Source organism: Nothobranchius furzeri, chromosome 13, assembly GCF_043380555.1.
Source record: "Nothobranchius furzeri strain GRZ-AD chromosome 13, NfurGRZ-RIMD1, whole genome shotgun sequence".
Lineage (NCBI taxonomy): Eukaryota > Metazoa > Chordata > Actinopteri > Cyprinodontiformes > Nothobranchiidae > Nothobranchius > Nothobranchius furzeri.
Window position 1 is genome coordinate 51,068,303 of NC_091753.1, and position 12,252 is coordinate 51,080,554.

At 40.4% G+C, this 12,252-nt stretch overlaps 1 protein-coding gene across 1 annotated transcript; it reads right to left on the reverse strand.

Moving 5' to 3' along the window:
- Positions 1-3,109: 3,109 nt before the first annotated feature.
- On the reverse strand, positions 3,110-10,226 carry LOC107380583 (extracellular calcium-sensing receptor-like). The gene is made up of 9 exons (XM_070543839.1): positions 10,048-10,226; positions 9,424-9,712; positions 9,257-9,343; positions 8,918-9,109; positions 6,892-7,161; positions 6,628-6,831; positions 6,315-6,525; positions 4,921-5,037; positions 3,110-4,071 (listed from the first exon to the last, which is right to left on the reverse strand). Exons 1-9 carry the CDS (start codon positions 10,215-10,217, stop codon positions 3,170-3,172), a joined length of 2,442 nt encoding a protein of 813 aa, XP_070399940.1. The 5' UTR covers positions 10,218-10,226; the 3' UTR covers positions 3,110-3,169.
- Positions 10,227-12,252: the final 2,026 nt, after the last annotated feature.

Consider the following 12,252-nt stretch of genomic DNA (forward strand, 5'->3'; position numbering starts at 1 on the left):
AATGTCACGGGCACACAAAAATACAATCTTTTAAACTGAAAATGTTCAAAAGAATTAAGTTTGGAAGGCAAAATGTAAACATTGCGCAATAGTTTATTAGTTTTGCTTTCACAGATCCTCTCTGAAATTAACTCTGCTTTCACCTTAAAACTGTCTTTATTCTCATGAATGTTTGTACCACTTTGGTTGCACCTGTACGTGGATTTATTTGATGATTTTGTTGGAATATTGCTTTTTTTGTTTAGGATGAAAGGTTTAATATTTGTATCCATTTATTATGTAAAACTGCAGTTACGATTGTTTTACATATGTAACGGAATGAAATGACTGTTTTCCATCTAAAAGTCATTTCCCCCCTCTCCTCAGCAAGAACTAATCTGCATGAGATATTGCCTCAAGGTCTCATGCATCTGCTCCTAAACTGTTTCCCTTTCCAGCACAAGAGAAGAATGAAGACAAAGGACTCTTTCTTTTTAATAAATCAAAGAACTCAAATATTTTAATAAGCTAATCAAACAAAGTTTTAGTCAATAATTAAATGTGAACCAATTTGTGAAATGAAAATATTAATTACTTTATTATAATCCTATAGAATATAATAAGTCATATGACTTTAAATGTTTCCACTTGGACTGATCTCACGTAGCATCAAGACATGACACATTGCTTTTACTGATCCAGTCAGAATCCGCCAGATCGGACGGAGGCGTGGTTTTGGTGGTGCTTGGTAAATCTGTCATCTTTTCATTCGACCGTAAATCAAAACATCCGAAGTATAAAACTATGCCCACGTCATCTTTAACGCCAGTTCAAAGCTTTCTAGAGAAGTTGTCGGAGAGGCCAATCCGTAACTTTCCTCTTCAGCCGAAAAGAACCAACAACAAGATGGATAAAATCTGTTGCTGTTCAAACTGCTGCAACGGTTCCTTTCAGAATAAAAGCTGAACTCATTGACCCTCCGGGTCCATCTGACGCTGTCAACCAACTGTCGCTTTTTACCCGGAGACAATCCAAAGACTAGTCTGTCGTACTGCTGACACTGTTTCATCGGCTCCGGTGCCGAAAGAGGGGTTCGAGGACCTGGCAGTCTGGATCTGTACGGAGGTCTCATTCTAAGGGTATATGTGGAACAACAAGATGGCGTCTTATGTTTGTGAATCTCCGAATCAAAGCTTAGCGCGAAGACATCACCTTCACTCCCATCAGAACTAATCGTTTCTTCGGATTTGCTGGTTCTGAACAATATTCCACACTACACCATTCTCCATCTTATTCACCTTAGTTACACCATACATTTAGTGTTAAAGTTAGTCTAGTTTTACTTTGTTTAGTAATAAATCTTTAAACTTTTAAAACTTGACTCTCTCCTCTGTTGTCTCTCAGTCAATGCAAAGTGTTACATAATCCCTGCAATAAAAAGTTCCAATCTTCTGGTTAAAAGTACCCAAAGGTCCATCAGATTGATTTCATATTTCCTAAGGAATCTCATGTCTCATGGTTCATTAAATAACATGTAAATTAACCCTGTACACATACAAGCTTTTCTTTCACCAATGATACTTATAAATCTCAGAGAGGCTGTAACTTGGTGGGCAGTTTACTCCTTGAAGTCTGGCCATGGACACAGTTGTAGTTTAGAGTTATGAGTTATCCCATTACATGGACCAAAAATAAACATTTACTTAGTCAGAATTACCTCATTTCGACATTTGGTGAATGTTTTGACTGCTACACATCTTGCATTTGAAATGATTGTTGTTTTTTTTAGGCATTTGTAACAATTAATTTGCATTAAATAAAAAAATAAAAATCCAATAATGGTGTGGGTCTCATAAATAGTTTTTTTCTTACATTTTTAATTTTAAAATCATCAAATACTTTCTCAAATTTTGTAACAAACTGAAAACAGCGTGTAACTTAACAGCAGCGTTTTACCCACAAGCTCCCTCCAACCGTGAGTGTTTCAGATGCAGAATGGGAGCAAAAGCATTCCACGCCTCTGGTCTCGCAAAGTCACAAAATCACAGAAGAATAGCAACACCACTTGATTTCAGAAGTCCACACAATAACAAGCAAGGAGAAAGACAGCTGCATGTATCCAAAAAGATCAGCTGTTTATTTTCTGTTCTGTTTACATCGGCTACGTGAGTTTCACTGGAAATGACATCCTTTTATCTGCAAGTGACTTTTATTTTGAAAGTTTCTGAACAGTTTGTCATGTTTGACTTCCTGTCTATCCTGATATAAACTGCTAACCTGGCAGCATCCAGATCTTTATGTGAAGCCCCGCCCCGTGTCGATTCTACAAATTTGGATCTGGAATCTCTGCAGCAGAAACCGTCTGAAATAGCGAGGGCTATCTGGTAGAATATTTTGAGCTGATTGGAGGACACGCAAGGTAGTGCCCAGCTGGCACTGGCTCCCATATTTTGTCTTTAGCCAATCACAGTAACAACTCAAATGACGTACACCAAGTGCGTCTGGAAAACACCAACTTGCTCAAGCTTCATTCATTCACTCACTTGTCAATCATGTAATGTCTTCAGGTGATGTCTGCTGGTTTTTGCTTGAAAAATATGCGCGTAAAGGGTGTTTTAATTCCTCTACATGTGAATCAATAGCCACTTCTACACGAGCGTCAACCGGCACGGCCATATTTGTTTTGCTTAGCCGGGGGCTTAATACTATCTTCAAAACTAACTCCCACCCTACAGCACAGTGCTGACGCACGATTGGATCACTCTATTTTGGACTGGAGGTCGGACGGTTTGAACTGGAGCGGTACAAGGTGGATTCTCCTGAGTTTGGAAAACTCCAAATCTCGCGAGAACTCGTCTTGCAGTGCAAGTTTAATAAACTGCAGAGTTTGACATGTTTTGGAAGCATAACTCATAAAAAATAGACTCAAAATGTAATAATTGCATCCCTTTGCTTCGTGTACGTGTCCAAAAGTATATTTTGAAGCTGTTTCACAACATGTTTATGTCCGGTAGAAAGGAGGCTTTCGACTAAGTGGGAACATTTTCTACTAAACTTCTACATGTTTAGAAATTACAGTGAATTGACAATAATTTAGTAACCACCCATATTTATTGTATTATTGGCAAGCAGAAACACACACAAAACAAACATTAAATAAAAATGTTGTACGATGAATGAATGACAAGTATTACTTCTTTTCTTTTCCCAGTAGGTGCTGTTTAGTATTTTTTTCAGGTTTGAGTAATATAATGTAACACTTTGGTGCAAACAAACAGAACAACAATCCAAAGCTGGAAGCCAAAATGGCAAATGACTCCACTGCATCTGCATATTTTCCAGGAGAACTTATGTAAGCAGGGATAAAGGCTAGCCACACAGCACTAAAGATCAACATGCTAAAAGTGATAAACTTAGCCTCGTTGAAGTTGCCAGGCAACTTACGAGCCAGAAACGCAAGAATAAAGCAAAGACAAGCCTGCAGTCCAATGTATGCTAAAACCAACCAAAATGCAAGGCTAGATCCAACACTGCACTCAAGTATAATCTTTGAACGTTCATATTTAGTGTTTCGAGACGGATAAGGGGGAGCATCGATGAGCCAGGCTGCACAGATGACAACCTGAACCAGAGTGCAGTTAAAGATTATAGCTCGCTGCTGCTTGGGTCCGAACCACTTCATGATATTGTCCCCTGGCCTGGTGGCTGTGAAGGCGGCCAGTACCACCAGAGTCTTTCCGAGAATGCAGGAGATGCAAAGTGAAAATGTGATGCTGAAGGCGGTGTGACGGAGCATACAGGACCAAGATGTTGGCTCGCCAACAAAAACAAGCGAACACAGGAAACACATAGTCAAGGCAAACAGTATAAAGAAGCTCAGTTCTGAATTATTCACACGGACAACTGCCGTGTTCCTGTGGTGAAAGAACACGGCAAAAACGCCTATAGTGAGGCAGGCGCCCATGACAGAGATCACAGTCAGGGAAATACCCAAGGAGTCATAGGTCAGGAACTCCACCTGCTTGGGAATGCAGGCAGTTCTGTCGTGGTTTGACCAGAAGTTCTCAGGACAAAACTGACATTCTATGGAGTCTGTTGGGCAGAAAGCCAGCAAGAGAAAATAAAACAATGTCAGTGTCAAAATACTATTCAATTATGATGTGGATTTTAGGTGTAGGGATAATGAAGCTGGGCGGACACTGTGCGACCGTTTCACTCGTAGCACTCAGCTTCAGCTCTAACTGTACGACTTCCTTGCAGGGCAGATCTCACGAGTCATGTGCTCACACTGTACGACCCAGTTCTCGGATACGATCTGACTGCTCACACTGTACGTCTGGTAGCAACACGTCGGCCCTAAAAATATGCTAAAAATAGCAGGTTTTACACAACACGTCAGACTTTTTCGTCTTGTCTTGCCTGTTGTCCTTCGGGAGTGCTGCAGGAGGACACACAGGGATTTATGGGGGTTGGATGAGGAAAACTAAATAAAGAAAGTAAATCTGTGTTTTGTGATCAGTTTAATTTGACATGAACACGACAAACACACTTTCTTGACAATCTTTGTGAGTAAAAAAACGTGTAGAAATAAAAACGAACAATGTGTGTTACTAGGGAAATAGCGGGCGAGCGGTGTTGATGCAGGATTGCGCATGCGCCGTGAGCGGTTCTGAAACTTTTTGGGTCGCAGCACCGCTTCAACAGTGCGATACCCTCACGAGGGACAAGCAAAATATTAAACACGCCAGAAGTTTGTGCGAGCTCACGATTGCAACTTCATTTAGTTGCTGGTAACATGTTATTAATCGCCTCTCGTAACCCATGTATACTACACGACGCTCGGCGCAAAACTCACCCCGATCTCGTGGATTCTTGTACGAGTGGAAAATCGTCTCAAAAAAGTGAAAACATTGCACAGTGTATGCCCAGCTTTAGTCTTACTTGTCTGATTACTGATTTTGCCGCTGTCACATAGTAAACAGTCAAAGCAGCAGACAGGCTCCCCACGACGGACAGCTTTCCTGGACCCTGGAGGACAGCTGGGACTGCATAAAGACACTGGCACCTGTGTAAAGACATAAGGTGACATCCATCTGATGAAGAAACAATCATTTTCTGTGTCTTCATTTAGTTGCAGCTCCACAAATTAAACATGCCCATATGACACAACTTTGACATGTTTTAGATATGAACTAGGAAACGATTGTGTCTCGTCGATGATAAATATATATATATATATGTATATACATTAGTTGCAGTTACTTTTACACCCCTTTTTAAATGACTTTAAGAGGTCCTTCACTGACAAACCATTTTCTACTTATTATTTTTAGTATTTTTTTAATTATCTGAGTTTTTAAACAGGCTGAACATCAAAATGATGTCCTTCCCCTATCTCCTGCATTAGCTTCTGATGGAAAATAGATGGTGAAATGCTAGGATTTGAAAAGCCTGACAGATCTACATCACACTGTCCCTTAACATTCATGGACTCACTCATCTTGACTCGCGACAGGGAGGACTGTTGTTTTAGAGAACGTCTTGACTTGCAGAAGCTAACTGTTAGCATTATCAATCCCACAATATGGCAGAACTCCTTTAGGCTTGTGTTATTTGATAAATGACCCGCACTTGTATAGTGCCTTTCAGAGTCAGGACTCCAAAGTGCTTTACACTACAGTGTAACTACATTCCTGAGCTACTGCTGCCCCCTTGTAGAGTTAAAACATCAACATTGCAAAGCAAATGGAGTCAGCGGTACAGTCGTATTGCTGTTAACCAATCAGAGGTGACATATCAGGTAGTAAGACTCCAAATCCCACCGCCTGAAGCTACTTTCTCCTCTGGCTGAAATCTCCATGCTGAAACAGGTGCGCTGGAACATTTTTCCCCAGAGTGTGACTTTCAAGGCATTAATTCCTACTTTAGACCACAGCAAATGTATTACATTTGAGTAAAGGGCTTATCATGATTTCAGGGTCACTACTGGCATACCCAAACATTAGACGGTAATTATACTCTTCATGTTTTGTACAATGCATCAAATAAGGAGTTCCTGTAAAATTTAGCAAGGCCTTTTTATCCTCTTAACAAAATTGTCTGTATGTTCATTAAATTCAGTTTGTCTTTATGTGGAAACGTATTAATAATTACTGTTGGGCTATCCTGTATACCCTGATTGAAGTTATATTCTTCATTATCAATGCAAAAAGGCTTACGAGATCCTTCCTGCCCTACCTACCTTACTTACCTCCACCTTAACCTACAGAACTTCATCAGTTGGCATCTGATGAAGGTAAAAACACAGTGTGAGCAGCTTGCCTCACTCCGATGACCTGCCCACATTATTCTGTCCTCCTGGATCACCAGCTCCTCTCCAGCGGGTTTAGTTCCATCGAACAACCCCACGTTGACAAACTCAATGTTGCCACTTGTACCTCTCTGCCAGTTGATTATATCATAGTATGGTACGGAGTCACCCTGCAAGTCAAAGTTTACCATCTCCCCAGCAATTTTGAATTTTACATCCTGGATGTAATGCTGGAGCTTTAATAGTGGAATAGAGGCAAAGAATAAAATCATATTATGAAGTACTCAAATTAAAGATTTGAGGTGCAATACCATAAAATAATGGCTACTGGATTTTACCTGCCAGGGGAGTATTTTGTCGCTTTGAGCACACGAGTTGTTCTCAAAAGGCCCATTGCCTGGTTGGCAAAGAAGAAGGTTGTGAAGTGAATTAGCAATAGCATAAACAGCCTTGTAGACATTATAGGCCACCCTAGGGCTGGATGTGTTCATGTAGGCAGAATGCTGCTCCAACAGCGCTTCTTTCCTCGAGCAGGGTGCAAACTGGGAAGAAGACGATGGAAAGGGATTGCAGCCGTAGAGAGCTTCCCACAGCTCCTGCACTAGAGTGTTATTGGGATATTTTTGAGGGTTGACTGTCAGGAGGTAGTCGCCAAGTTGGGCAATATAACCTTTTTTTATTCCAAACCCAATGGTACCACCCAGGTACGGGTAAAATCCACTTTTTGTAAAGACAGATGCTGTAATCCAGGCCTCACTTGCCACCCACTGGATTCCAGTGATGTTCTGTGTCATGTAGTCTTTCAAGAATGGTGTCATTTCTCCTTCAGCTGAAAATACCACCACTACTTTTGCTGAAGAGCTTTGCATCACCTTTGTGGAAATACATAAAACAAAGAAACATTTGCAGAGAAACAAAAACAATTCAGTTAATTTATATAGCACCAAATCACAACTAGAGTTGTCTCAAGGCACTTCACTAAGTAAACATCCCAATTGTACCTACTTATCAGTTCATTATGACAATTAGTTAAGTTACCACACACACACACACACACACACACCATTTGTACCAGATATTACAAGTAAAATCCACAATGTTAAGATAATGGTAAATGGCCAGTGTTTGATATAGTGCCTTCTAGAGTCCTGGAACCCCCCAAGGCACTTCACAACACAATCAGTCATTCACCCATTCACACACACATTCACACACTGGTGAGGATGAGCTACGATGTAGCCACAGCTGCCCTGGGGCGCACTGACAGAGGCGAGGCTGCCGAGCACTGGCGCCACCGGTCCCTCCGACCACCACCAGCAGGCAACGTGAGCTAAGTGTCTTGTCATTGTCATTGTGTCAATGTCATTGTGTCTTATTGTCATTGTCATTGTCATTGTGTCCCAAGGACACAATGACAATGACTGAGCGGGGCTCGAACTTGCAACCTTCCGATCACGGGGCGAGCACTTAACACCTGTGCCACCATCGCCCAAAATCATTTCACTAGATGATATTGACACATTTACTTCACTTTTAGCTGTTGTGAGTTTTTTTGAGTACTTCCAAATTAAATTTACAGATTTCAAACATGGTGACTCATCATCTTGAGCCGGATGGTAATTTTTACTCATTGAAAACATTATTTAAAATTATATTTACATCATCCAAGTGTCAGTTATTCAGTCAAATCTTTCTTTTACAAGAAGATAATAGGAACAATATTTTAACTCACTCGTTAACTGGCCATCACTCCATTCCCGCAGGTTGTTACATTGGTATCAGTTCACATACAAAACAATCAGTAGAACACGGTCTTATCTTTGCTCATTACGCATCACTTCCAAAAACTAGCGCAGTTTACGTTCCAGTAACGTAATCTCTGTAGTTATCCCTAAAGCTCGCACCTCTTTTGGCCGCTCCTCATTCCAGTTTGCTGCTTCCAACGACTGGAATGAGCTGCAAAAACCACTGAAGCTCACTACCTACATTCCATTATCTACCTTCAACAAGTCATTGCAATCAATAGTTTCTGATCAATGTGCCTGTTTCTGAGTACTTAGATTGTTTTAGGTCTGTTTTGACTGCTTGTGCATATTAGATATGAGAACAGTCCTTTGTCTTATGTCTAACTGTTGTATCTTATTTTTATCTTACCTGTTTTTCTTTGATATAAAAACTAACTATGTGTCTTGCTGCTGCCTCTTGGCCAGATCTCCGTTGTAAATGAGAATGAGTTGTTAATCGACTCATTTGGATAAACAAAGATTGAATGAAGTGTTTGCAAGCTGCTTTGTGTAAATTTGAGGAATGTGCACTTATACTCACAAATATGCTCATCCCTTAGTGTGAAAATAAAACTATTAGTTTCTTCATGAGCTAATGTTTCTAAACTCTTTTCAAACGTAGACACACTAACTTCATGAACTTACAATATGCATTTATTGCTTACTGCATCCACAACATGCAGTTAAGTACATGTCTCATAGTCCCTGTGGCCACATTACATTCATTGTGTTTGATAGGATCAAGTCTACCACCTGTAATAAAAAAATAAAAATAAACCAAACCTGACAGAAAATACAAACCTATAGCATAAAAATGAAACCAATGTCAAAACAAAAAACCTACCTGCATGATCTCCAATGCCTTTTTGGAATTGTAGAGCAGGGGAATCATTTCTTGGTAGGCCACGCATACACTGCTACCCTGTAATTCTCTCAGTAAACCTTGCACTGCAAATCGACCGTATTCATGGTCCCCTCGAATGAGTCCTATCCAGTTCCACTTGAAGTGCACCAGCAGCTGAGCAATAGCTTTTACCTTTACAGAAAAAGGAGAGCCAACCATTTAGATTTCATAGCAGAGACTAAAAGAGACGTCGGCAGCCTTGAGATACTGCAAATTGAGGAACATTAGTGTTGTTTATTTTCTGACAACTTCCTGACATATCAAACCTGTTACACTTACCTGATAATCATCGTTAGGAATTACTCGGAAAAATGTGGGATAATTATTTCTGTCAGTTAAACAGGCGCATGATGAAAAGTAGCTGATCTGTGTTCAGAAGGAAAAAAAGAGAGCTGATTCAGAGTGGCATATGTTGGTGCAGATTAGTAAGCTAAAAGGACATTTACCATTGGGATTCTGAAAGGCTGAAGGATTCTTGAAACAACAATGGACTGAGCAGAGCCTGATTCTCCAATTATGGAAAGGAGCGGAGAAGACACACTGCACATGGGAGAATCCTCCTCATTTGGCCCATTCAGTACAGCCAGAGCAGCTCTCTGGCCAGTCAGAGGATACGCACAGGAATCGAAGATTTTATATCCCAGAGTGTGATTGGGCAACAGTTCTGGGCTCTGGTTTATCTCATCCACTGCCAACCTCATAGTCTGAGCCCAGCGGAAAGCCCTGGGATCAAATCTAAAGCATAGGTGAGCAAACTGTACATAATTAGAGACAGACATCCTTTCACTATAACTTCATTACATTTCTGAAAATTCATTTTATTTTGTCATTGATGATGAGTAGATATATATATATAAATAACACATATTATAAAACTATGTACATTTTTGTAAATCCTGTTTCCATGCTCCCAAAGCAGAATTGAAAATCTCATCACCTCTTGACATAAATAGTGTTCACGTAATTAAATGGATTTTCCTGAAAAACAACACAAAGCTGCAAAAGAGAGCTACTGCAAAGTCTTACATTGATAAGTTGCAAAAATATGTCAAAATCCCTCTTCAGCTCACCCATTGCACTTGACTGGTGGTGGTTTATAGGTGCAGTTAAGGTCAGGCATTTCCTGGTTATAATGAAGAGGAAAAATCCCTCCAAGAACAAAGTCCCCACTGGCCACAAAGCCTGGCTCAAAGCTGTTTCTCAGAGTGCACCCTTCAGCCGCGGAAGTAGCTCGAGGCATGAAGCTGGAAACTGGTGATTGTGTTGAAAAGAGGACATGGACAGAGTAAAGCATGAGTGAAAAGAGGAGACTCATACTGTTTGGAAATTTCTCTGAACTGGGAGCAACACATGGTTATTATAGAGAGTGATCCTGTAAAAGGTGTGATGTGATTGGATGTGGGCGGCCCTGCCTCATCTCATGTATGTCAGATTGATTTACGCAGAAAGGAAAACAAAGGGAATAAAGTGAAAACAGTTAAGTCTTAATGTGACAAGATATTGCTTCAGAAATTAGGAAAACTCTTAATCTTTACTATCTTTTGAAGTAGTTTTACACTTTTTTTTTCATTCAAATTCTCAGGAAGTAAAGTAATGGTGGTATTTTATCAAACGTATCACTACAAACAGTGATTTCCTCAAAGTTCTAACATTCATAGAATTAGCTTCAATCCACTTTTGAGATATGTCTTCTTCAAATTGTGTCTTTTGGTGGCCATGCTATTAAAAATGTAAAGGTAGCAGTATGACCTCCTTCATCACTCTCTCTTTATTCTGCTCTCCCCACCTATTCCACCTTCCTCAGGATCCATGATTTCCCTCTTTCCAATTCACTCACTCTCTTTCTTAACATTTTATCTTTAAAATCGCAATTGCTTATTCTTGCTCATTTTAAATATATTTTTAAACATTTTCGAAATGCTTTTTTATATTTTTACAATTTTTATATTTTTTGTTTTTGTTTTTGTTTTTGTGAAGCGCCTCGTGATTTTTATCTTGAGAGGCGCTATAGAAATTATAATTTCTTCTTCTTCTTCTTCTTCATCACACTTACTAAGCAATGCTGACTGTCTCCATGAAACTGAACTCAAATGTTTTAAATTATAGTCTTTGTCTTCCAACTGTGGTCATTTATATGTATATTGTTATGGACAACTTCCTTTCCTACCAAAGCTATCCGCCTTGGAGATGTCTCTCCATTCGCTTCAAAATCACAGTTAGCATTGTTAGCATAATAGCTATAGCTGACTTTAACCAATATCAGAGTAAAAAAAAAAAGCATGTTATGGCTTTTTATTGATACAAGAAGTAACTTCTTGGTCACTCTTATTAAATGGCTTCAGTTCTTTAAACAACTGTTGAGATTTGCGGTGTTGTATTAGCGCTGTAGTGTTAGCACAGATTCAGCAACCTCATAGGCTCAGACAGGCACGCAGATAGGGTGGGGGCGGGGGGATTTGTCCCCCCCTAGATTCAGATCGACCCCGATCCGTCCCCCGCAACTAAGGCCAGAAAGAAAACAAAATCGAAGGTTAAGCGCTTGAAGCTCCTTTTCCCAATTACGTTGAATGCAGCATGACGTAAACAAACACAGACTCCAGAGGCACTAAAGTGGTTGCTGCTGGATGCAGGATAAAGCAAAAAAGGCAAGCAACAATTACTGCGTATTTAAAAAAGACCAACAGTGTAAGTAGGCGGGACCGATCTGTCTGTTTACACATGTTGGTTCTAGTTTCAGTACATTGTTGTCAGTGTTGGGACTTACTTGTTAAAAGCGCCAAAGCCTCATTGCTGACTTTAACAAGTCTTATCTACAAATATGATCCCTCATGAAGTTACTACTTTACATCAGAAGATAGTGGAGATGTGGAACCGTCAGGCTGAGCAAAGTTTTGGAGTTTTTAGAGTTTGAAAAACGCCTCCCGCCGTGAGGCTCCCAGTCGGGAAGAGGAGGAGATGTGCGCAACATGAAGAGCGCAAATATTAGATAAAACGCATAATTGCCGGCAGGTCTGGTCTTTGTTGACTGATCACTTTGTCTGGTAATGACTGACTCTGATTATGAAGCAGAATATTGACTCTGATGAAGAAATTCACTCATCCAGCCAGGAAGATTGACACTGCTGCATGTAACAGACGCCGTCTGTTTGTGGCCACTGGGTGGCCTCAGCATCACTACCTGCGCTCCTGGCTCTAGCTGAGCCAGGTGTAGCTGATCCAAATCAGGGATGCTCCTTGTTAAAAGAAAGCCAGGTGATGGGGGGGGGGGGGTTAGT

Coding starts and splice junctions, on each gene's coding strand:
- LOC107380583 (XM_070543839.1), bottom strand. CDS start 10,217: ATGCCTCGAGCTACTTCCGCGGCTGAAGGGTGCACTCTGAGAAACAGC. Junction 9,713..10,047: donor CCACCAGTCAAGTGCAATGG/GTGAGCTGAAGA, acceptor CCTATGCTTTAG/ATTTGATCCCAGGGCTTTCC. Junction 5,038..6,314: donor GGACAGAATAATGTGGGCAG/GTCATCGGAGTG, acceptor CACAGGTGCCAG/TGTCTTTATGCAGTCCCAGC.